Source organism: Eutrigla gurnardus (genome assembly GCF_963514095.1).
Source record: "Eutrigla gurnardus genome assembly, chromosome: 7".
Classification (NCBI taxonomy): Eukaryota; Metazoa; Chordata; class Actinopteri; order Perciformes; family Triglidae; genus Eutrigla; species Eutrigla gurnardus.
The window spans coordinates 9,673,935-9,700,489 of record NC_139921.1 but is presented as its reverse complement, the minus strand read 5'-3'; the positions used below and the strand labels follow the sequence as shown (position 1 = coordinate 9,700,489).

The 26,555-nt window shown below is 40.8% G+C and overlaps 1 protein-coding gene across 2 annotated transcripts; it reads right to left on the bottom strand.

The window, feature by feature from the left end:
• Nucleotides 1–601: 601 nt before the first annotated feature.
• Nucleotides 602–26,249, bottom strand: ak7b (adenylate kinase 7b). 2 transcript variants are annotated; one of them, XM_084014034.1, is made up of 18 exons: nucleotides 26,115–26,249; nucleotides 25,763–25,906; nucleotides 17,229–17,334; nucleotides 16,376–16,470; nucleotides 12,775–12,876; nucleotides 12,606–12,689; nucleotides 11,387–11,475; nucleotides 11,135–11,225; nucleotides 10,888–10,965; nucleotides 10,143–10,292; nucleotides 9,841–9,969; nucleotides 9,126–9,231; nucleotides 5,122–5,250; nucleotides 4,954–5,019; nucleotides 4,585–4,782; nucleotides 3,889–4,109; nucleotides 791–949; nucleotides 602–706 (listed from the first exon to the last, which is right to left on the bottom strand). In XM_084014034.1, exons 1-18 carry the CDS (start codon nucleotides 26,211–26,213, stop codon nucleotides 668–670), a joined length of 2,085 nt encoding a protein of 694 aa, XP_083870160.1. In that variant the 5' UTR covers nucleotides 26,214–26,249; the 3' UTR covers nucleotides 602–667. The 2 variants fall into 2 exon arrangements, with proteins under 2 accessions (XP_083870160.1, XP_083870159.1); XM_084014033.1 differs by lacking the exon at nucleotides 602–706 and having other exon boundaries at nucleotides 713–949.
• Nucleotides 26,250–26,555: the final 306 nt, after the last annotated feature.

Genomic DNA, 26,555 nt, shown 5'->3' with positions numbered 1-26,555 from the left:
AGAAAACTCTCCATGTTGTATTTGTACCTGGGACTCACAGACGAACAGTCAAATTGTCTTGCCGCGGCTTGAGTCACAATGTTTCCCAAACAAACTCAACTAATTTCCCCATGTGGTGATTAAGTATGTACAATGAAATAATTTGGTCTTCCGTCGCAACCAATTATGTACACTATGGAGTCGCGAATGGCAACATGAGAGAGACACAAATTAGCTGCCATTTGTAACATTTATCCTTCCTCGATATTGGAAGCCAAATCAAAGCAATTATGACCGGAGCACGTCTACTTTGGAGTTTACCAAGTTAATTACGCAAATTAACTTCCTAATTAGCTTTTGGCTTCATACACACTTTCATCTGCTTTTTTAGGGTGCTTTTAAGTAATGGCCAGCACACAAGAGCCCAAGCAAAGCTGTGTGTAAATACAACAGGGGCAGGAGAATTGGCCACTTACAAATCAGATCTAATCAAAATCCCAGCATGAACCAACGGACACTTGGCATGTGACGGCTGAAATACTGTGTCAAGACGCCAGGAGGTTTTCCTCCAACAAAAAAGCTGCATGTAATTGACTTCAGACTACTAAAGAGCTTGGTAAAATTAGGAGGAAAAAGTATTTTATTTCATGTTTTTGTGTGTTTTGTATTTGCGTAGGTGGACCTCCACTCAGTAGTTAAAGGGATTGTTCTTCATCAAAAACTCAGCCTGGAACGAGACAAACGTAAGAGGATGAAATCAAATGAAGGCATATGATAAGATTGAGGTCATTAACAGTGCTGAAGGTAATACCAGGAACTCCACAGGGTTCTGTGGGTTGAGTCTGCAGCATTCAATCAGGCCCTCGGTCAGAGTGGGCATGACATGCTCCATCAGGTACATCCTCATAGGGACTGACTGGGTCTCCAGCAGCTCCTCCTCCTGCTGCCTCACCTCCTCCAAACTCTTAGTCTGACACATATAGAAGGCCTCATTAATGGCACGTATATCAAACATGGTCACTGCTTTAGTACAGCTTGAGTCTTTTTGTCTGGTATTAACAATGTACTCACCAAAGTACCAGCTGAGATCTTAGGTACTTGTGATTTGTTCTAAGAACAGAATTTAAACACTCAAGAGACATTGTTTGTGCAAAACAAATGGCTACTGTGTTTTATTCAATTCTACAGTCGTAATAAAAATGTATGTAATATGTTTATGTATTATCATTATCATTTATCATTTTATAGCATTAAATCAACATGATCACGGTTACATGTTTATATGGATTAAAACGCTTGGGACATCCTATTAAATGCTGTTCAAAGGCTGAAAGTAATCAAAACAGTGTTCATTTTTCATCCATATCAAAATTATGATTTTATATTTTGTTTTAACATTAGGCAATGATCACCAAAGTTTATTTTCAGTCCTGTTAATATGTTAATAAATGCACTGAGACCACCACCAAGCTGTATCTACCACCACCAAGCTGTATCTATTATTATTATTATTATTATTATTATTATTATTATTATTATTATTTATGTTACTGTATCTGTAAACATCACAATACTGTTTTAGGCTGCAGCCTCATTGTAATCTGAACGACAGACATACATTTTATATACAGTGCTATACTGTATTAGAGTGTATTTTAATTATATAGACTACAGGCACTTGAAAAGCGCTTAAAACAGCCAATAAAATTCAATAAATAATGAAGCTGAACTATATATTGTTACAAAAACTATACAAAGGTCAGTTAGATGGTAGACTGCATGAGAAATTAAGAAAATGTAATAATTAGCATCCACTTATAAAAATGAGTTTGAGAAAAATGAGAGAAACGTGCTCGCTAAAAGAAGTTTCCACTGTATTTTACAACACTTGCTGTCCTATGCAACTTGTTTTGTTATTTTAGATCCACTACTGATGATACAAAATGTGTAGAATTGACTTCCTGCAGGAGTATCTCCACTTCAGAACTGATTTTTATTTTTACATTTCGAGTACTGGTCTCTGCCATCTTTTTACTGGGTGCTGGGTGTCACACGGCCTTGCAGTCTCATGGCCTTTTAAGGGGATTGGAAGAATGTTTACCTGCTAATTAGGATCGAATGGCACACACCTTCATTTTATGAGGAAAATGGGATTCATCATCATGATAAGAACACATGTATGAACAATTCTGGGATTTAAGCAAAACAAATTAACTTCTTGAGAAGAAATTGAAGAAAAAGCGTAGGGCGATATTGGTGAATGAGGCCTCATATCTCTCCTCATTGTAGTACCTGCTGTATGTGTGTGTATAGTATAGTATAGTATTGAACAGGTCAAGACAAGAGGTTGGACCATAGAAAAAGAATGATAGCAGTTGAACGCTTTGGTAAAAGTTGATTTAAAATGATTTTTATACAAAACGTGGACTGACCTGCAGCTAATGCTTGCATATGTTAGTTAGTTAGTTAGTTAGTTAGTTAGTTAGTTAGTTAGTTAGTTAGTTAGTTAGTTTCATTTATTGTCCACGGTGTGGAAATTTGTTTTTGGTCTCATAAAAACAACAAGCATGACAACAACAACAACAACAACACTTACACACAGACATCTTCAGGGCAAAAAGCAGGACAGCAGTGGCAGTTATACAACACATCAACGGGGCATGGTGTTCAGTGCCCCAATTGCATTAGGAATAAAGGAATTTTAAAAAATGTTACGATTTGCCCTTGGCACTTTGTAACGTCTACCAGAGGGAAGAAGTTCAAACTCCCTATTGAGGGGATGAGAGGGATCGTTTGCTATTTTGACAGCTTTTTTCCTAAGCACTTCCTCATACATACAACTTAATTGTTTCTGTCTTGTCCCTATGATTTTTGAGGCAAGGTTTACTATTCTCTGCAGCTTGCTTCTTCCTTTAATGTTTAGATTACCATACCACATTGCCATGTTAAAAGTTAGAATGCCCTCTATCAGGTTCTTATACACTGTTTCCATAATGTGCTTACTCACTCTAAAGGAGTTGAGCTTGCGCAATAGATGTAGACGTTGGTTACAGGTTTTAAAAATATAGTCTGTGTTTTCACTGAAATTTAGGTTACAATCAATATATGTACCTAGATATTTCAACTTGTCTACTACCTCTACAATTTGTCCCCTAATTATAAGGGGCTGCACAGGGTCCTTTTCATGAAAAACAAGTTCCTGTGTTTTTGTTACATTGATCTCTAAGGAACTTTCGTCGCACCACTTCTGGAGAGATGACACATGTGCTCTATATACTTCCTCTCCGACTATATCCCCCTTCTTTAATAAGGCAACCAGGGCCATATCGTCCGCATACTTAAACAAACGAAACTTTTCCAGATCTAATTGGAATTCGTTTGTGTATATGGAAAAAAGTAATGGGGATAAAATAGTCCCCTGCGGGGCGCCAGTATTAAGCACAATGATGTCGGACCAATATTATTAACCAGGACCTGTTGAGGACGGTCAGAGAGGAAGTCCCTAACAAGGTGGATAATACCACCGTTTACTCCTATATCGATAAGTATATGTGTTGTTGTAATGTTGTCATTCATGTGAGAAATAGGTAATTTTCTCATAGATCATAGTCCATGCAATCTGACTATTTTTTTTCTGATGGCCAGTGGCGAGAATGCAACTTTAAGACACTTAAGAACAGAGGTCCATGGTGCAGTAAAACAGCTTCTATGCTATCAAAGGTGATATGAAATGTCCAGTTCACACTTCAGTTGACTGTGAACGCTGTTCTAAGGGTAGACATACCAAAACATTACTGGAACACGGTCTCATCTTTAATAAAACCTCTATGAGGACAGTAGATGTGTTTGATATTCCTTACCCAAACAACATCCCATCAACCAAACCCCAGCTCTTCTCCTAGTACCTACCCACTCCTCCCAGCGTGCAGTCCTGTCTTTGGCCTCCTCTGCCTCCCCCCTCTCCTCCTCAGCTTTCTCCTGTGCCTCTCTCCTCTTCCCCTCCTCAGCCTTCCTCCTCTCCTCTTCCTCTACATCCGGGCTACTCAGCCTGTAGTTTCTGGGCTGGCCCACCGTGTCGAAGATCTTCTGCATCAGCACCAGGCAGTCAGATTCATCGCTAATGGTGATCTCTGGAGAGGACAACAAGGAACACAGTTAGGTTTGGCGATGTAATGAAATTGAGTGAATCTATGACAGATTCTCTTTTGGCTGACTTAATACATTTTTGGCTCTCAGCAGCTTTCATGGTACGGCTGGGAAATTTGGCTTATCATCCATTGTCTTCCGCTTGTCGGAGCCGGATCGTTGGGGCAGCAGGCTTAGAATACAGAAGTCCATCTCCCCTGCAAGCTTTCCAGCTTGGGCTCAGGCTACATGGGTATGATATTACAGCATGTAAAGTGTTTTCTTTCTCTTTACTACATCCCAGATAGAATGTACCACAATACATTCATTATATGCAGTATATTCAATATATGGCCTTTTTTTTTAACTCAAGGCGTCAAAAATGAACAAGAATAATAAAAAGCCCAATTTGTGGTTAATGCTGAAGACCCAGCTGAACCAATGAACCCTTCCCAACTTTGTATCACCCACATGGATTACCCAGGTGCAGAATGGCGATGTCCAGCTCATCAAAGTAGTTTCTAACAGTTTCATCTTCCACGTTGTTCCCTCTGTATCTGGCCAGCCGTTGCAGGAAGTGCTCTTGCCCGTAGTTGTGCTTCTGTACTAGCCGCTCAGGCAGGTTCATCACCCGATCCTTCAGGAAGGCATCTGACGCATCCAGACACAACACAATCTCTGTGGCACACATGAGGAAACCATTACAAACACTACAATGCTGGACACCTTTATCAGAATACACACCGATATTCTTGTGGTTGTTTAGCTTGTTGCTACTTGCTGAAAGGTCTACACGCATGCTAAAACCTCACTGCCGTGGGGCAATGTGAAAAATACCACAACAGAAACCTGGCATAATCTTCTTGCTGTATGAAGGGATCTGGGATGTGTCATTTTCTGATTCATGTTCTTCAGCTGAAAATGAAATCAAAAGAAAACATGCAGATGCTTATGTATGCACAGTATATCACTGTTAGACTGCGGTGGTGGAGTCAGAGCTATGTGTTGGTGACTCACCATCAAAGAGCTCTTTAGCTTGTTCATATGTCTTGGGAAAACCATCAAGAACAAACCCCTGGTTCCTGCATGGGTTGGACATCAGCTTTTTCTTCATCACCTTCACCAACAGCTGGTCATCCAAAAGACCTAATGGAAACAGAACTTTCATGAAGTTGGGGGGCTTGTGAAAGACAGACTAAAAAAGGGATTATCTTGACCTTTATGGGTCAAGCTCCATGGCTCCAGGCTTCTTTATTATTGTAAGTCAAAATAGATCCTGTTTTCGCCAGAAGAGGGCTGCTACATGTTTTAGTAATTCAGTCACTGTAAATGTATACACACAGGGATCGTAAATAATCGGCCTGTTCCCAACCGCAATTAACCTTTCCTCCATGTTTTGTTTACATCTGCTTTTTACATGTGCTTTCCCCGGTCTTACCAAAACGGCAATTTTATTGGCCAGAGTCAGAGTAGTTTATTTTTATTATTATTGAACTTTTTTCAACTTTTTTTTTTTCACGCAAGCGATGCAGCGGAGCGAACCCACAATTCATTTCGGCATAATGTGACGCAAGCCCATGCAAAGTCAATGAGATCCGTCAACGGAGGTGCACAGTGTGAATGCGACCTGAGTCTTTCAAACTCCATGCCCCCAGTAACACAGGCTACGGCTATCAGCAAATGATGAAAATATATTTTAAAATATCAAGCTCAAGAAGGCGTCAGGCTTGAAAAACCTCCTCCGGAGCCCCAGAAGACATTATTCAACTTTTCACAAGTTTTCACAGGCTGAACAAAAAAGACTAATATGAAATATGAAATATGAAATCAAATGAGTTCCCCCTCAACACAAAAGTCCACTTACCAGAGCTGTCAAACCAAATGTAAAATTCATCCAATGAATCCAGAGAGGGGTAACAATCCTATTCATCAGTCTGCTGTTTACTGCTGAGCAGTGTATGGTTAATTTTTAGAGCTTTTTCACTGAAAAGGTTGCAGCCAAACAGCTCATCAATGAGCTGGAAATTTCATGAGCTTAGGTTTATGTTGGTTATTTCCTTTTTTATTTTGAAGCTCTCTGCCTCTCATGTCCTGTGTTTTGCTTGACCTCCTGTCTTTGTGGTTTCCCTCCTTTTTGCTAATTCAAATTTGGGTAGGTGAAATGACACACCGGAAACAGTATGTCGACACAGTATGCTTTGACTCAGGAGAGGAGATTTTCTGTGCCTCTCACATAAATGTCTCACAGAAAGAAAAAAATGTAGCTCATAGAATTCTTACGTTATCCTACTGTGATGTTTTGAATCACGGTTCATTTTAAAACTTAATCCTGACTACCTAGGTTATACTGCCACTGTAGCTGTTTTTAAAGTTAGATATGGAGTTCTGGAACGCTGACATTTCCACCGTTTTCAGCTGACGAAGCAGGCAGCGCATGATGAACTATTATTAGTAGTTTGGAAAGAGAATAGTGACTGATACACCACCCGGCCCATCACCTGTTCCACCTGCTGCCCTCAGGTAGAAGGTACAGGGCCTTATCTGCCAGAACCACCAGAATGGCCCACAGCCTGTACCCTCAGGCAGTGAGGCTGCTGAACAGTGCCCCCCTCCTCTCTCTCCCCCCCTCACATGGACAGTAACCATACTCCATCTTACAATAACTGTGAACTGGTCTCTGCATTGCTGCAGCACACACTATACTACCTCTGACAATGTACTCTGGCGCCCCTTGTGTTTTTGTCCTTCTTTCGTGTACATGACATGCCCGTGGGATTCTGCACCATTGCACATTTTTGCACTTTTTGTACTATGCACTTTTCACTATGTAAGGTTGTATGCTCCAACGGAATTTCATTGTTATTTATGGCAATGACAAATAAATGATTGATTGATTGATTGATTGATTGATTGATTGATTGATTGATTGATTGATTGATTGATTGATTGATTGATTGATTGATTGATTGATTGATTGATTGATTGATAGTGAGGCCAGGGATGTAGGCTTACTACTAAATCTGCACCAGGAGCCATTTCTTCTTTTTACAGCATTTTGAGAAAGGAGTTGCGGAGGGGGAGGGAGGTGGTTTAAAGCAGTGAGCCAAACAGTCAAAACATGTGTCAAAGCAGTCAACATCATAGAAGGTTTTTTGCGTGTGTGTGATTTAATTGCAATAAACAGATAAAAAAGACACATAATGACAAATCTGCATTGTTGTCCTTCAGTACTGGACCTATTTCAATAACTGTTCTCCCCATTAGTCACTTAAAGACAAAAACATGAGAAAATAGGGTCCATGTTGAAAAATACTGCTTACCCTTAAAGGTAAATAATGTGCAAATCGTGATTATAATGCCCAAAATCACTGTCAAGGAAAGGAAAATACTACATTTCAAAGGTTGATTTGGGGATTTCCACTCAAATATAACTAATTAATATTCCAATATAAGTTCAGTTCAGTTTGCTCTGCACAGCTCTCTGCAAACTAACACTGAAGATTAAGGAAGGGGATTGAACACTGACGTGAACCACGGACTAATGAGTGGGAACGGCAGACAAAGGCCGTTTCTGTGGGTTTATGTAAAATGTGCGTCTTGCATGTTAAATTACAAACAATTTCAACTTTATATTGATACTTTGTTAAATAAAACAACCATGTAATATCTAATTTAGTTATGTCAGTAAATGTACCTTTATTTTATAGTTATAAGCAGAGATGGACAGAGTACTCGACCCCAATACTTGAGTAAGAGTACAAATACTACTGGTCAAAATTTACTCCGTTACAAGTAAAAGTAGCTCAGTCAACATGGTACTCGAGTAAGAGTAAAAAAGTATTGCTTTTAAAGGTACTTAAGTATCCAAAAGTACATGCTTTTAAATGTACTTTAAGTAAAAGTAAAAGTAAATTTCAAATCAAATGAATGGTTCTGGGCTTAACATAGTTAATAAATATTTGTGTAAAAAAGTATTTGGGGGTTCATGTCTTCCTGCACCACCAGTAAATACCAACCACTGCTATGCGCTATACAGTCACACAAGATAAGTAAAATATAATACAATGCATAACTAGTATGACTAGATTAACATAATGTATCTTACAGTGTAATATTGCCAAGGAAACTACTGTCGTAGCTAACATTTTCTGAAAGTTCCTCCGGATCATTATCACACTCAGTCTGAGACTCAGCCATTGTCGCGGTTTTGTGTTGACAAACACAGTCGAGAGCGTGGCTACTTTGGCGGTATCCTTATGGGGAGGGATTACGTATTTCCGCTTTCACGTAGATCCCAGTGGAGAGCGTGCACTGTGATAGGGTTCCTTCTTTGACAAACACAGCTTGTGTCCAAAGAAAAAAGAGCAGACCTGAAAGTAACGAGTACTTTTCAGCCTTTCTAGAAATTAACTTGAGTAAAAGTAAAAGTATTTGTCTTGGAAATGTATTCAAGTAAGAGTAATAAGTACCAAAGAAATCTAATACTCAAGTAAAGTACAAATCCTCTGGATATGTACTTAAGTAAATTTACTCCGTTACTGTCCACCACTGAATGAAAATCTGCAACTGAAGAGAGAAAGTAATAATAATGACATCGATAGTGACTATAGTAGTAATTAATGAAATCCATCCATCCATCCATCGTCTACCGCTTATCCTGTATTCAGGGTGGCGGGGGGGGGCTGGAGCCGATCCCAGCTGTCATTGGGCGAAGGCAGGGTACACCCTGGACAGGTCGCCAGTCCATCGCAGGGCCAATTAATGAAATATTTTTAGTTAGTTTCTTTTGATCCTTTTTTTTTAACTTTTATTTTATACTGAATAGTTTTACTGAGACTGGGCTCGTATCCTCCAGATCCCCAAGTGCCTATAAGCAATCAAATCATCTATGAATCGACATCTGACACAGCGCAGAGACTGTTAACAGGACAATTATGAACTGTAGGAGAAAGAGACGAAAGAAAGAGACAAAGGTTACATACATATGTGGTACTGTGCAGGTGAACTCTGTCACCACGTACCTCCGTACTGATCCATACTCTCCTTCAGGCTGTTCAGAAGCTCCTTGGCCTCTGTGGCAGAGTCCTCAATCTCTGCTTCTGGATCAGAATTCTTTACATGTTCTTCCTAGGAATGGGGATTGAAAGGGAAATGGTGTTACGACAGTGTTACAAAGACGAGACAATGACGAGAGTGCACCATGAACATTGCCAATATCAACATACAATACTGTTGACGAAGGGTAGTAACTAAAATGTAGTTTGTAGCGTCACCAAAATTTCTGTTTATTTCCACCACCTTCTCTCCCCCTTTCTGTCTAAAACACACACCACAATGCTCGGCCCGTTTCTGTCCTGACTATTGTGCTAATATAATACATAAAGTATTGTGGGATGGATCGGTTAATTAATGCATATCTCCATGTCTAAGGATCGGCTCTTATAACAGGCTGGGTCAGGAAGACTGCATTTATAATCACTTAACCTGTGTTTTTGATCAGATAATATGAACATAAAAACATGCGTGAAATGCTTCCTTTTTTTTTTGTTGCAAGAGTAGATTGACTAAAAGGTTAAATAATATCAGATGACTAAAAAAATCATTTGGCAAAGCATTCAGGCTAAATTATGAGAAAAACATTTGCACTAAAATTAATGACTAAAGTCAATTAAAATGATGGAAGGATAAAAATGTGTTCCATTGTGTTTGTGTTAGTGTCCTTGAGGAGAAGCTCACCAGTTGTGAGATGGTTTCAGAGATGGTCTCCTCCAGTGTGATGTGATGGAGTTTATAGTATTCACAGATCTGTTTCGACACTGTGCTCTTTCCTACTGCAGGAGGACCCAACACACACAGGCGGATGGGCTGGAAAGAAGACAGCTACATGGATTATCTCGTACAACTGTCATTGTATGATCTATAACTTTCAGACATCTAAGAAGTTTTGATAGAGTTCAACCATTTCATTTTGATTTAAATAGTGCATGCTTTTTTTAACACTAGTATATTCTTTGGACAGGGACATGTTTCTACTTTACCAGCAGTCCCCTGGTCTGCTTGTATTCCTGTACCACCAGCTCCATGTTGTCCACCAGACCAAATTCACACAGCCAGTTGAAAGAGAAAAGATTCTTGACATGGACACCATCCATGTGTAGGTTGACCAGCAAGGAACTAATTTCCATTACCTGTCAAGGGGAAATGACATGTCAACAGATAATGTATTATGTATTTGGGGGGAAATGTGCATTCACTATTAGTGAGATGACAAGATGGATATCAATCTCATGTCTGCGTGTTCAGAACGGAGCAGGCCGCAACCTCCGGTTCTGAAAAGTGAAGCCAATGCTGTTTTGTCTCCAGCTAACACTGTTACGTAATTGTGACTATATCATGATGAGGGTGTCTATGATATTACTTTAAAAAGTCAGAGTAGAGTCAGACAGCAACCTCAGCTCCTGAAAAGTGAAGCCAAGTCTATGAGTCAATGACACTACTTCTCACTTGATTTATTATCTCAGTTAACATTGTAAATATGAGTTTATGGTCTCAATTGCTAGTTTCAACTAATCTTCAATACATCATGATGTTCATTTAGTAAATGATGGTCCCATTTAGAATCAAATAGACCAAAAAGCTGGGTATGCTTTAGGGTGTGATTACATTGTCATTGATATGTCGTTACCACAGCAACACTACCAGGACTCAGTTGTAAAATTTACCTTAAAAATGATGGAAGCTAACTTAACTAAAGTTAGTGTCATTTAAATGGGTACGACATACACTCAAGTCCTGTGCGAGGAAGGCCTCCTCAAATGGTCTTTTCTGGATCTTTCCTGGTCCAATGAAAGAGGCAACTTCCTGGTGGAGAAATAACTCACGACAGATCAATAATTTAGACCAATATTGGAGATTATACGTTATCACTATGCCACAAATGTAGTAAAAACGGATACCTTGATTGGATTGTGTTATACAATAATGTTCTAAAATTATCAGTATTTTGGGAAAGAACTTTCATTCCACACACCTTCACAATGTCTGCCATGGTGTTGTTGGAATTGTCCACAGCCAGCAGGTAATATGGCGTGGGCTGATGTTCAATCACGTTCTGAATGACACTTTAACACAAAGAAATCACATTGTATAAATATTTAGATTATATCTAATCTCTATGTCACCAAATTAAGTCAGGGTTAATAAGCCTTTTGCCAAGCAATTATCTCTGCAAGTTATCATCTCATGATTGTTTAAGGAAGTTTTAAGAAAAAATGTGTCCAACCTCGCCAGGTCCCTGACATGAATCGTGGGGACAATGTTTGTGCCCTCTCCAAAGACAGGTATTTCCTGTTCTTGTCCCAGCCATGAGGTCTAATAACACACATTATTACAGATAATTTCAATTAGTTGAGTTTGTGAAGAAAATTACCACATTTCACATTGTTTTTAACTAGCTTATGGGTAGTGATGCTAGTTTGGATTCAGACTCAGCCTTCATGACAGTTTGGAAGAAAAGAGTGAGGTCACATTCAGCTCTCCATTTGATAAGAAAAAACAATTACAACATGTTAAAAGTTACTCTATGTCTGGAATTACAAGAGGTATGACCCATCTGCAATAAACACCAGTATCTGGTTTATATTTTCCTGGACCCACATTGATCCAACATTGCAATAGTAACGTTAGCTGAGAGAACAGGTAATAATGCATCTTTTTGTTTGTAACGTGTTTACGTTCGGTAAATGCTGTAGGAGGCTTGCACTGACAGCTTGCCCCGATATGCATTGTTTCGCCTGAGTCGCTTCGCCCAATTTAGCATGACCTATAGAGGTCACATTTATGGGAAACATGTTAAGTGGAAATACTGTAATTTTCCTATAATTTTCAAAAATGGTAAATATCATGATGAAGATGATGATACGTTATTGTCAGATCAAGTTGTGGAAATGTTTCTTTCATCGCAGTAGCTCCATTTGCACACACAAAGACAAACACATTTAAGACAACCGGTATGAAAGGGACCCGGACATAATTAGAGGGAAAATATCAGACTCAATCCAAAATAAACTTGAATAGATAGAGACAAAACCAACACTGGCAGCAACATGACAGAAAGATCAGCAATATGTGTTTTTCTGCACTACAAAGTCTGCCTCAAACAAATCTTTGTTCTATGATGATGACATGCTACGTGATCAGTCGCTCAGATCTATTCAGGTATTAGCTCCAATTTGTGTCTCTCAGCTATTATCATTATATTTGAGTCACACAGCTAGGCATCTGTTTTGATGTAAAATAAATAGCCAGCATTATCAAGCTTTTCTGAAAGTATTTCAAAGACTCTTCTAAACATCTGAGAAAAGACCATTCTGTCTGTTCAACCATAAAGAACATTTCTAATTTCTAATCAAAACAGTGATAAACAGAGACACACATCTATAAAATGACAACAACAAAAAATTGATCTTTCTAATAACTTAACCACCAATCCACAGTCTCACCTTGAACATATAGTGGAAGATCTGCTCTTCCATCCCATACTGAAGTCCTGATGCCACCACGTATGTCGAGAATAATTTCCTGTTCTAAAAGCAACAGTCATGTGACAGTCAGATCCATAAGTGTCAGTCACATGTGTCTGTACAAAATCAAATAGAATTTAAAACTCACGGTTTTGCCCATTTTGACCACCTTCTTCTCCAGGTGAATGTGTTGTTCAAAGTCGGGATGTGGTTTTCTTTTCAGGAAAATCTCATCAGTGAAAATGTTATCCTGTTACACAACACAGACAACATCCCACTTAAACATACATCTGATATGAGCAGCATAAATTACAGCCTGTTTTCATTCCCATCAAATCACCTAACGACGCACAACCATCAGTGTCTGTCTGAGACACACCAGGTTTTCAAGTTACTAGAATGTAAACTCAACCACGTCATTATTAGAAGCTCAGAGAAAATGCTGAGTGTAATGACATAGTATAAAGACCAAAACCCCACATAGGGAGGAAGGTCTGTCAGGTTAATGGGTCAAATAAACACAGGACTTTCCATCAGGAGACAGCTGTTTGTGTCCTATGTGAAACCAAAAATGAGTAGTTTATCTCTGTGTTAGCAACCTTACATTTCACTTTACAAGCAGCATTTGCAACAATGTGGGATGATTAATTTGTGGAATTAACGCATTCATTATTTTAGCGCATTACTGCTGTTAGCTCTATGGATGGACGTACGGGTAAAAAAAATACAAAGATGGAACCATCAATAAACTACTTAAATACAACCACACCGACACCACTGCAGCAGGGTGACATTCACCTCATCATTGAGCCTAATCAGCTGCCCAGGTGCAACAATAACCTGATGAACCAACATGTCTGTCTCCACCACATCAGTTCATTTAGCTGTGAGCTTGTCATCTGTGTGGGTTTCCACTGATACAACCAAATAAGAATTGTAAGGTAACACATTTTCTTCTACACAGCCATTACCGTAACTGTAACTTAACGCTAGCGAGTGCCCGGTCGAGAGAGAGAGCAAGTGTGACGTGTGTATGAAGTCATCAGTAACGTTACAGCGTGAATTTAGCAGTGTAGTGTGTGTCCCACTTATTTGTCGGTGACTAAATGCTACAACTAGATACGAGCTGAGTTCCCGTGTCATGTTGTCATGTGTCTTGTGACCCTAGCGGAGCTTCATAGTTTGAAACTATGGGCAACCCAGTGTGTTATAGTGACACAAAGGGTCCTGACAAGCCTCAGTTTGTGACAAGTTGATATGAGAACAGGTTGGAAGCTATTAAAGACTCATAAAAAAAAAACAATTATAATTCACATGAAATAAAGAATGTATTAAACTTATCAAACTATTTATCAACTACCAAACGCGAGGTGTTATCTATTATGAGGAATCAGATCTGCTGCTTTTCTCTGTTTCACATTGTGTCATTGTAAATTGAAGATGTTTGGGGGTTTTGACAGAAACAAAGCCATCGACTTGCTTCCAGTGAGGGACTGGACACCAAGTCACTCGACCAAATCACAACTGTTTGCTGCTGTCTCCCAAATGGTGGAATGAGTTACCCATTGACGTCCGGACAGCAAAAGTCTAAACATCATCCGCCGCAGGCTAAAAAACACATCTCTTCTGTCTGCAACTTGGCTAAGATGGTTTATATTTAAAAAAAACTAAAATAAAAATGACACGAATGTCCTGCACTTATATGTAGCACTCTGTAGTTTGGCTTATTTGAAGCTAATGTACTTACACAAATCGTTGCTGTTCTGGTTTTGGTTGAATGCACGTATCAGAATTAAGGGTATGTATATCGTGATCATATTTTAATTGTTGTTATCGAGTTTGTCTCTCATTTTGCAAAAAACAATCAAAACACGCCTCGAGAGTCCACAGACATTCACTGCATTTCAAGCCTAGTAGGTCAGGTCCTGTGCATTAAACACACGCATGCATGGCTGAAGTTGAAAATGAGTGAACAAAGAGCGCCAGGAGATAAAACACAATCAACGTCATTAGATTTAATAGCTGGACTTTGATCAACCTCACTTGCATGGAGCTGGTTTGGCTTTTAAAAAAAACATTGCTGTTCAAAAGAAGCCATCTGCAGACTATGTCGGAAAGTGGTTGCTGTTAAAGACAACGCACTTTTTGAGTGGAGTGCATATATCAAAAGCATTCTTATATCAGTAGTTGAGACTAATAAAACAATTTCACTGAAGTCGGGAACCAAGTGTTGCTCGGAGTACCAGTACCAAAACACACCGCCAGCTTCCACATGAGGAAAAAGATAGGTGTCAAACTTGGGATCAAGTGTGGACAAGATCTTATCACATACACGAAAAGGGCCAACTAAAATTGCAGCCAGTATTGGCAGCAACCACACCAGTAGCCAAACACGTGGAAACTCCTCCCACTCGCTACAAGATGGCTACAACCATGAGGTGGAACAGGTAAACCACAAAACACAAAGTTGCATTTCCTAGCACACAAAACAGTAAAACAGGTGACCAACCCAAAAGTTGAGTGCAACAGCCACAGAGCTAAAGGATCACAACAAGTAGCCCAGCTACCTGTTCCACCTCATGGTTGTAGCCATCTTGTAGCGAGTGGGAGGAGTTTCCACGTGTTTGGCTACTGGTGTGGTTGCTGCCAATACTGGCTGCAATTTTAGTTGGCCCTTTTCGTGTATGTGATAAGATCTTGTCCACACTTGATCCCAAGTTTGACACCTATCTTTTTCCTCATGTTGAAGCTGGCGGTGTGTTTTGGTACTGGTACTCCGAGCAACACTTGGTTCCCGACTTCAGTGAAATTGTTTTATTAGTCTCAACTACTGATATAAGAATGCTTTTGATATATGCACTCCACTCAAACATACAGCCTAAGTAGGTAACACTAAATGTAGTAGTCTAAAAGTACATTTAATTTCAATTAATAAATGTTATGGTGGTAATTTGTTGTTGTGACAAAATATTTATTCATTGTTTTAAGGGTGGGGGTGTTACGGCTGTATGTTTCCCTGTGTTCTTGTCACTCCTTCCCCACCAGTGGCTGCAGGTGAGCCTAATCCCACAACGAGGTGCACCTGTCCTGGGAGGAAGATCTTTAAAAGCGTCAGTGCCGGCAGCAGAAGGAAGGCCTCTTGTGCAGATGCTGCCGGTCTTGCTGCCTTTTTTTCGTGTGCAGTTTTTGTCATGTCTTGTGGAATACCGGCCATGTGTATGTTGCATTTGGCTGTTATTAAATCATGTGGCGTTTGATGGTTTTAAAAGGTGTCTTTTTGTTATTTATTGGGGTCAATGGTGGTTTGTTGTTCACCCCAAAGGGCTCCCCAAAGGGTGGGGTGTAACAATATGATTAAAAACATCTAACATACTATTAACAAGAGTGAGCTAATACAATACAAGCCTTTTACAAGCACATTTATTAGTTTTTTTATTTTTTATTTCAGGGATGCAAAATATTGTCAATTATCGTTATATTATTTTCAATATTGCACATCCCTAATTGGAAGTCTCTTTGGATAAAAGTGATAGTTAAATGTAATGTTATGTAATGAAAAGTAAAGTGCTATGTGATGGGACAAGAGAAAATTGCACAATTTGAATCAACAGAAATAAAATAAATAATAATAAATGCATGAATGCATGAATACCGTTAATACAAGATGTAATGAGGAATAAAAAGGGATTCTTGTTACACAAACATATAACATGTTAGGCAAGTCAGAAGTGCTGTATTTGTCAACTTACAGGATTGACTGCTTTGCTACACGCCCAGGTCATCACCGTGGAGACGAGGATGAACATCTTTGGTTCAGAAAAATGGCCCATTTCATTGTGGAGAGCTACAAATAACACACAAGAGGAATCATTACCTGATTCATTCATGACGGTATTATTCATTCTTTTTTTTACCAGATTCTGCTCAGGTGTAGACCACAGACTGAAAAAAAATGGTGAAGAGGTCAAGAAAAACATGAATGCACACACACTGTAGATGGAGAGCTACATAATATATTCAAACATACAGATAATAGATAATACAATGTGTCAGCTATGACACTGTAGTCATAAACAGCACTCATCTGGCTTCTGGTGTGAAGCTTAACAAAGTTAGCTTGCATAATAAAATAGGTAAACTTTTCAGCTAAGTGTTAAAGTAATATTTGTAGCTAAATGCATTGGTAGTGTGGTAGTGTATTGAAGAATACTTGAAACAGTGATGCCATAAACTCATGTTTACAATTTTTAATGAGATAATAAATCAAGTGAGAAGTAGGGTCATTTTCTCATACACTTCTAAGCAATAGGACTACTTTTTGCAACTTAGAGGAGTCACCCCCTGATGGTCAGTAGAGAGAATGCAAGTTAAAGGCACATTAACATTGGCTTCGCATTTCAGAACTGGAGGTTGCTGCCTGGATACAAGAGAGGTTTTTAATGACTAAAAACTACAAACTTAAAGTAAAAGCAATATTACATTTAGAAAGTGAAATAGCCTACATATTGTCTATGCAGTAGTTAATATTCAATAGAATACTTCAATCGAAAACTTGCAATGAACAGCCTGTAAACCGACCAACAAAGACTGAGAAGTGCGGACCTGAAACAACCCAGAGGGCTTCCTCCACCTGGTCAGCATGCTGGGTAATGTTGTAGATCACGATATCAGAATCCATCAGCTTTGACAGCAGCTCATCCTTGTTCAGCTATTGCAAACAAGACATTAAAGTCAAATACATTTTATTTGTAAAAACCACAATCACAATTCACACATTTGTCTCAGGGGAAAGTCAGAAGCTGTTGGAAGCCCAGGATGTAAAGTCAAGTTTTAGTCAAGTCAAGTTTTATTTATATAGCACCTTTAGCCAAGGCGCTTTACAATTTAAAAACAAATACAATTATAATTAATACATCAGATAAAAGCACAATAAAACACAATAAAACAATAAAATAAACAATAAAATAAAATATAAGAATTAATAGGAACAGTCATGATAAAACAATCAGTTAGGAGTGTTAAAAGCCAGGGAGAAGAGGTGGGTTTTGAGCAACGATTTAAAATTTTCTAACTTTGGAGCTGTTCTAATGCCGAATGGCAAGTTATTCCAAAGTTTTGGAGCAGCGACCGCAAAGGCTCGATCCCCTTTTGTTTTTAGCCTGGATTTAGGTACGTTGAGGAGGAATTGGTCGGCTGACCGTGATGTTCTACCTGGAGCATGGGCAACAAGCAGGTCGCCTAGGTAAGGGGGAGCCAAGCCATTCATGGCCTTGAAAGTCAGTAGTAAAATTTTAAAACTTATCCTCTGGCAAACAGGAAGCCAGTGGAGAGACCTCAACACTGGGGTTATGTGCTCAGTTTTTCTGGTGCCTTTTAATAGGCGAGCGGCTGCATTTTGGATCAGTTGGAGATGTTGGATGGAGGACTGGTCTAGGCCCACATACAGAGCGTTGCAGTAGTCCAGTCGGTTTGTAATAAAAGCATGTATCACTTTCTCTAAGTCACCCGGGGGAATGTAGGCTTTTATTTTACTTATTAATCTCAACTGGAAAAAGCTTGAGCTGACCACAGATGAGATTTGTTTTCTAAATTTAAAAGAGCTATCAAGGTGCACTCCCAGACTTTTCACGGAGTTGAGCGTATTTGACGAGATAGGCCCAATGATAGACTCACCCCCCAATGGTAGCGGGGAGCCGAAAACAATGACTTCTGTCTTGCTCTCATTTAATTTTAAAAAGTTTGAGGACAGCCACAACTTAACTTCGTCCAGACAGTCAAGTAGAGGTTGCAGTGCATCTTTGCTTTTGATTTTTAGGGGCATGTATATCTGAACATCATCAGCAAAACAATGGAACGAGATGTTATGTTTTTCAAATATAGAGCCTAGGGGCAACATATATAATGAAAATAGGGTGGGGCCCAGAACCGAACCCTGGGGGACACCACAGACGAGCGGAGCATGTCCAGATGAATAATCTCCAAGACGAATTGAAAAAGTCCTGTCCGTCAGGTAGGAGTTAAACCATTTCAGAGCAGTACCCCTGATCCCAACATAGCTCTCCAAGCGGGACAGGAGGATATTGTGGTCGACTGTGTCGAAAGCAGCCGTTAAGTCAAGGAGAACAAGGACTGCCGAGTGACCAGAGTCGACTGCTAAGATCAAATCATTAAAAAATTTTAAAAGAGCAGTCTCAGTGCTATGAAGCTGTTTAAAACCAGATTGAAATTTTTCATGGATACCATGTTGATCTAAAAAATCTTGAAGCTGCGACGAAACAACTTTCTCCATGACTTTGGACAGAAAGGGCAATTTGGAAATGGGCCTAAAGTTGGAGAGTACAGTGGGATCGAGATTTTTGTTTTTTAACAGGGGTTCTACAACAGCATGTTTAAAATGAGCAGGAACACAACCAGACACAAGACACGTATTTATCAGTGAAAGGATTGATGACCCCACAGTGTCAAAAACCTCCTTCAACAGGCGAGAGGGAATGTTATCAGAAGGGCAGTTAGTAGGGCGGAGATGATGGACAACTCCCTGTAGAGCTGCCAGTGAGATGGGCTCAAAATGATCCAACACTGTTGGGCACATAGATATCATACGAGGGTCAAGATCAGTGGAACTGGCCAACGAGGATCTGAGGACAGATATTTTCTCAGCAAAAAATCTTAAGAATCTATCACAAAGGATGGATGAAGGTGTGACTATGGCTGCGTCGCACGGATTGGCCAAAGAGTTAAAGGCACTGAACAATACCTGTGGTCTATGACAGTTTTTGGCGATTAATTGAGAAATAAATGCCGTTTTTTCACTTCTAACAGCTTCTTGGTAGTCAGACAGACAACTCTGCAAAATCTCATACGACACTTGAAGCTTTTCCTTTTTCCACCTCCTCTCCGCCTGCCGACAGGCACGTCTCAAAGAGCGGGTATGGTTATTTAGCCATGGTTCTGAAGGTGCTTTTGAGTGTTTCCTCCTTAGAGGGGCAACAAAATCTAAAATGTTAGTGCAGGTACAATTGAGAAGATCCAGAAGACTATCAGCAGACAAGGTTTCAGTGTGTGCATCTAAGCTAAAGAGCACAGTGTCTTTAAAGGCAGTGGAGAATTTCGATGGGGTGTTGCTGGTTATAGCACGGCGTTGAAGTGCAGGAGGAGAGGGTTTTACAGAGCAGGCGACAGTCGTAGTGAACAGAACAGGCAGATGGTCTGATATACATGTGTCACAAATTTCATTAATAACGACAGAGACACCAAGGGACAACACAAGGTCCAACGTGTGACCCTTCTCGTGGGTGGGACCTGTCACTGCCTGAGTGAGGTTAAAGGAGTTAATTAAATCAATGAAATCTTTAACCATAGGTTTCTCCTCACAGCATATGTGGATATTAAAATCACCACAGATTAAAAGATGGTCATAGTCTAATACAATGCTAGATAAAAATTCGGAGAATTCCTTTATAAAATCCTTGTTGAATTTTGGTGGTCGATACACCACTGCACAGAGGACAGGGGACGGGCCATGTAGTTCAAACAGTAGCAGCTCAAAGCTAGAGTAATTAACAGGTGTAGCCAACTGACACTGGAAGACAGATTTAAAAACAGCTGCCAGACCTCCACCTTTACCAGTGGTTCGAGGAGAGCTAAAGTAGGAGCAGTTGGGAGGGAGAAGTTCCGAAAAAGCTGAACACTCCCCAACTTGCAGCCATGTCTCAGTTAAGAACATGAAATCCAGAGTGTGGGATGTAAAGAAATTATTCAAAATAAAAGTTTTATTTGATATGGATCTTGCATTAATCAGGACAATATTAAGGTCCATGTTATTCTGAGTTGGTGCATGGAGTAGAGGGTGAAGATTGGCTCGGTTAACACCGCGCTGGTGATGCGAGAGGCACCCAGCTCTGGACATGGACAGATTTCTAAAATTTGTAGATTTAATAGCCCTTGATTTACACCGAGAGTGTCTGTATGAAATGGTCGTTATGTGATAAGTATCTCTCTTATAGCTAGCAGAGACACTAGCACCAGCAGCAGCACCAGCAGGGCCCACGTGGTCAGGGGTAGGGGGTCTGAAAGAGGCTGGGCCAGATCGCTGAGTGGGGGCCTGCTGGGAAAATTGTCAGTTCGAACAATAGGCAATAAAATCAATAAAATTCATGGTCAGCCTCCTTATTCCTTTCATGTTTGGATGCAGCCCATCAGATTTAAAGAGATCATGTCTGGACCAGAAAGAGTCAAAATGGTTAACAAAACCAAGACCAGTAGCAGAGGAAAAGTTTTGCATCCACAGGTGTAGGTTGAAGAGGCGGCTGAAACGTTCAGAGCTGCCGTACAGGGTGGGAGTTGGTCCAGACAGGACACAGCGCCTCCCCAGGCTCTCGATTGTGAAGGACAGGGACTCCAGCTCCGCGTGCAGCTTTGATGATTGCCTAGACATTACGTCATTTGTGCCAGTATGAGCTATGACTGTGTTGATGGAAGGATGAAGGTCGAGGAGTGTAGGAATAAGCTCAATAAAATCGGTTGTTTTACCACCTGAAAGACAGTAGGTGATAGCGCCCGGAAGTTGGACAAATCTGACAATTGAGTCACCAATTATTAAGAGTTCCGGTTTTTTAGTTCCCAGGTTATCATTGTAAACTGCCAGTTTCGGGTTGAGAAACTTGGAGGACCCTGATGAGATAGGACAGCACGGGGGGGCGAGGCAGGTGGCTACCTTGTCTAAAGTTTGTGTGGGAGGAGATGCAACAGGTGGTCTGGATGAAGTGGAAGGGTGCTCATCAGTGGCTAGCGACGGAGAGGGGGACACAAGCACCGCAGGAGGATGCCATGCAGACCGCAGGGGTGAAAGACGCCGTCTTTTGCGGCCCGGAGATGCCAGTGTAGAGGATACTGAACTTGAGGGTGAGGAGATACTGGGTGGCGCGGAGCGCTTTCGGGTTTGGGCTGCGCTGCGTGCTGGAGGGGGAGAGACTGGCTCAGGGGGAAGTTTCGCCAGCGGGGAGAAAAAGTTTGCCAGAGTGACATCATGTATGCCGGGACCGAATGGGTCATAGAGGGGCAGAGATCGCTTTTTCTGGCGTTTAACAACACAAGCCCAGGTTGGAGTAGAGGTTGAGCCAGGAACGTCGTCAGGAACCGCCGCCGCCGCCGGGGCCGGGGCCGAGGACCGCTGAGTATCCGCAGGCTCGAGCGTTGCCAGCCGGGAACCCAGCACGGACTGCCGCTGGAGGAGTTCATCAATGAGGCGTTCGATGGACTGGAGTTCATTCTTTAGGTCCACGAACTCTGCAGTGGGAGCCATCAGCGGAGCGCCAAGGGCCCGAGAAGGGCCCGACGAGGATGAGATCGCTCTGGTAAATTCCTTCAATCCAAGATGCGGTGGAGAAATTAGGACTCAGACCATGTAGGCACCATGGGCTAGCATAGCTGCTAGGCTAAAAACAAACCATGATAGGCATAGCACCAGTTGCTCACAGGAGCAAAAATATAAAAAATCCCGGTCCGATGCTTGACTTTTGTCGTCCGGGTGTAAAGTGCGTTTTCAAACAGGCAGAGTTTCTCACACGATTTCTTTAAAAGTGGCCTAAAACTAGTAAAAATAGAGTTTGTTGTTCAGAGTCGAGCCAAACCCGATCAGTAATCCTAAAGTCACAGTTCACCCCCAAATTGAAAAAAGACACAACAGAGATAGTAGGAAGTAGGATGACTGCTACATGTTGCAGTGTTTGCCTAAAGATTTTGCTGAAACCAGAAACCAGCCCATAACCGGCCAGCGTGGAGGGGCTGGTAAGAGTGGATTCCGGGTACTTTTTAAAGTAAAGGATGGAGGTGCAAGTTTTGGATCAGTAAGTCCACTCAAGTTATCAAGTGCCATAAAGTGAGTTATGAGATGTCTGACATGCTCAAACCTTAGCAAGCACATTTTAATGGTAGTATGTGAATCAGAGTGTGGAGGGCTATATACAAGGAGCCAGCAGTGTCAAAGGGGTCATCTAAAAATAAGTGCTGGGTTTAAAAAAAAAAAAAAGTCCAATTCATATCGATCTTCATTTAAAAGATCCTTTACCGATTCATTATATCCTGAGATTGATCTTTTAATATGAGCCATTTCCTGTATCCTCTGCATTAGCCTCAAGTGACCACAAAAGGACATCTGTCCACGGGAGTCGTTGGACCAGAACATGACAGAAGCCCCGCTAAAGCACCGTCAAGCCTGAAGGCAGATGTCTGGCAGCGTTTTGATTTTAAAAGTATGAGGACGGAGGAGAGGTGGACTAAAGCAAAACTAAAGCAAACCTCACCCAGAAAAGCTATCAGCAAAGACATCTGAGCCCAGTCAAACCTCACCTGAGAAGACATTAAATGTCAGTCAAGTTCCCATCAAATTCTCCATATGTCCAAAAATAACTGAGGCTGTAGCCTCATTCATATGAAGGATATACGGCCGCACAGCATTGTCGGAACTTGAACCACGCTACGAGTTACCTACTCGCTAACATATGAGTGAAGTGGCGATCCAACATGTATGACTCAGTGAAACATGGCGTTGATATTAGACTAAAGTTGGCAGAGAGAGTTTCCTTAAATAGCGACAGCTGGACAGCCAGAGCAACCGATTGGTAGCTGACTATCGCCTCATTATGTGATGCTTCATAGTGGACATCGAGTGGCGAAGTCCCGCCTTTCTATTTCCGGTACATCTGATCTCAATATGAATTTCTGATGCATGCATTCCTATGGCGAGATCGCAATTACTTTCTGGTCCCATTTGAATTGTGCCATGAATTATATCCATCATATATGTTGTTTGTGGTTTCTAAAGATCATTTTTCATGCAAAAAAAAATTGATTTATCGCGAAGAAGTTTGGTAATGGTAGGACAGCTCTTTGCTGCTCTCAACGCGAATGATATCCGTCAGACTGAGCCAGTGATTCCTCGTCTTCTCATCGGAAAGGAACCGAAAGCATTAACAGCCGTACCTGCTGGAATGGGAACATTCAGGAACAAAATACACCGGCATCTTCCTTTGATCGGCACTGAATCGCTGTGAGAAAGGGTGATGGCGACATGTAGTATTTCTCATTGTGTTTTCTCTAGAGCCTTAAACTGGACAATTGCACAATAAATGGTCAAACTCTTGAAGTGAAAAATAACAATTTAAATCCACAAACATGTAATGACTGGGACCAGCAAATAATTATATTATCTGCATTGAGACCCATACATATTGGGGGTTGCTCTCTCTCTCTCTCTCTCTCTCTCTCTCTCTCTCTCTGTCAGCAGATCTTCACATTTGATCCTTTCAGACATGTTGAATTATCACCTACAACTGTAGCCTACTGTAGAGTTGATGACTTATGTAATGTGTGGCTCTTATTAAACTGGGCTCACACTAGGAGAATCAGACTGATTTAACCCCGATTCACCCCTTCCGACCGTCAGAGAACAATTCTGGTCCGACACCTTGGTCAACCCAGATTAGCTGGTAATGTGAGGTTTTTATAGATTCCTCAGAACGTTACGCTAGATGTGACATTTCCTTCTCTATGTTGGACTGTGTTGACACTTTTTTCACAATAGCGCCAATGGTTTGTTATTTACATTTACATTTAGGTCATTTAGCAGACGCTTTTGTCCAAAGCGACTTACAATAAGTACATTTGTCAAAAGAAGGAAACAAGGAAACCACAACGTATCATTGCCGATAAAGTAAGAGCTAAAAATAGAACAAATTTTAGGTCCTCATCTAAGTAAACTAGTACTTCAAGAGCAACAGTGCTACGATCAGAGTGCTATAGGTAAGGTTTTTTTTTTTTTTTTTTTTGGGGTGTGGGGGGGGGGGGGGGGGGGGTGTTAGTGGGTCATGCTAGTCGAGGTGAAGTCTGAACAGGTGAGTCTTGAGCCTTTTTCGGAAAATGGCAAATGACTCAGCTGTCCTGACATTAGTCGGGAGTTCGTTCCACCACTGAGGCGCCAGAACAGAGAAGAGTCTGGACTTTGCTGAGCGACATTTGTTTGATTTCAGCGATGGTGGTACCAGCCGGCCAGCTTAAGAGGAGCGAAGTGCTCGCTTTGGGGCATGAGGTTTGACCAGTGTTTGAAGGTAGATGGGTGCTGTTCCATTGATGGCCCTGAAGGCCAGTGTCATCGTCTTGAATTGGATGCGTGCTGCAACAGGGAGTTATGTACTAAAACAATTTTACATAGCAACAGTGGGCAAAATCACAGGTTGAATTAATAGTCCCAGAGCAGTGTTTTAGCCCCTGAGGTTAACGTTACAGTTAAGTATTTAGCAGATGAATAAATCTATATTGAATCGGAAAAGCAAAACGAATTAGGACCTTGCGAATCGGAATCAAGAAAATAATAAAAATAAATTCAGAAAATCAGCAGCAATTCAGGAAATCAGAAGCAATACCCAGCCCTATCTGCAATGTGTCCTTTTGTTGTTCACTTATGGTTGACCGGTTTCTCTCCTGCTCTTTCTTGGGTTGGGCGGGGCTCAGTATATGGTCATTTCTGTCCCTATATACAGTATATATATGATTTTATAAAATATTTTACTCTGTCTTCTATTGAGAAATGTCTGACCACTATTATTCTCCTCAGGTTCAGTGAGACATTGGTCTCTGATGGACACATCATGATTGTCTGAAATATGTGCCTGCAAATGAAAATGAAAATTACATTTGCTTTAAATGCAAACAAATAGAATATATTAGGCTACATTTTCTTGAGGAAATGTTTGTGCTTGTAAGTTGAAATACAAATAAGTGATACGTGTGTGTGTGTGTGTGTGTGTGTGTGTGTGTGTACATGTGTTAGGTAACCATTCTGATCTACTTTCAATCATATTTATGGTAGTCCACTCTTATAACCACATTTATAGAGGTAGTAGTCAATTCTGATAGATATTCACTACCTGCCAGGATGAGGTACTCTGTTATAACACTTTTAATCCCAATAGGGGTTGTATGTCTGCTCCAAAACGACATTTTTGCTAGGGTACTACGTAATACGAGTGAGAACCCTAGTTCATCAGACTAGTCCGATAGGAGGAGTTACTGTCAGAACACCGGCCATGCTCAACGCCAGTCGCGTCCTGTGTGAATGAGGCATAACTGTAACTTACTGAACACTTCTCCAGGACACACGGTGAATCGCCAGAAACCGTTCCATCAACGTCAAAACGTCGTGCTCCGCTGCGGTTTGATATCACCCTCTCGTCCGCCTCTTCCTCACTCTCCGTCTCTCCGACCACACGCTCAGACAAAAACTGCAGAGAGGATAATGTTGCTGAACAAAGTTGTCGACAAACGTGTTATTAGTGCGTGCTACCTAAATTTCATATTTACGCTACGGCTACAACCCATGTAGCGTAAAACAACACCAAGTGCTGATTTACACGACGTTAACTTTAGCTAACTTTAACATTACCAGCTTGACTAACTCAATTCAGACATTTCACATTGAAATATATTTACCGCGGCAATATATTTAGACGCGTATGAGTCTATGTTGTTGATAAAAACTCGTCTAACGTTAGGTGACAGTTCAAGTTTCTCCATCGACGGCTCCGCCATAGTAGTCCGTCTACAGCCGTATCAAGTTATCGGTGTCCCGTTGCCATGGCGACAAGAGCGTCGCGCGACACTGCGGAAGTGCCTACAAATATCACAGACCGCACGGCAGATTTGGAGGAAATGGCCATTAAAGTAAGACGTTATGGTAGAATAATAAACTAAAAGACACCATATGAAATATTACGCTAAATCATGAGGTGTTCTAGTCCTGCTCTATGTCTAAAATGTCCTGAGACAACTTTTGTTGCGATATGACACTACATGAAATTGAATTGAATATTTCACATAAATCTGCCGCTGAAGAATTTTCAACCCCGCAAAAACTCTATAAGCATCAATCTA

Bases quoted from the DNA above. Each gene is read 5' to 3' on its own strand.
- ak7b (XM_084014033.1), bottom strand. From the start codon at position 26,213: ATGGCGGAGCCGTCGATGGAGAAACTTGAACTGTCACCTAACGTTAGA. The intron at 16,471-17,228 runs GTCCGCACTTCT...TGTTATTTGTAG, and splicing joins AGCCCTCTGGGTTGTTTCAG to CTCTCCACAATGAAATGGGC. The intron at 12,877-16,375 runs GTAAGTTGACAA...GTTGTGTAACAG, and splicing joins GTAGCAAAGCAGTCAATCCT to GATAACATTTTCACTGATGA.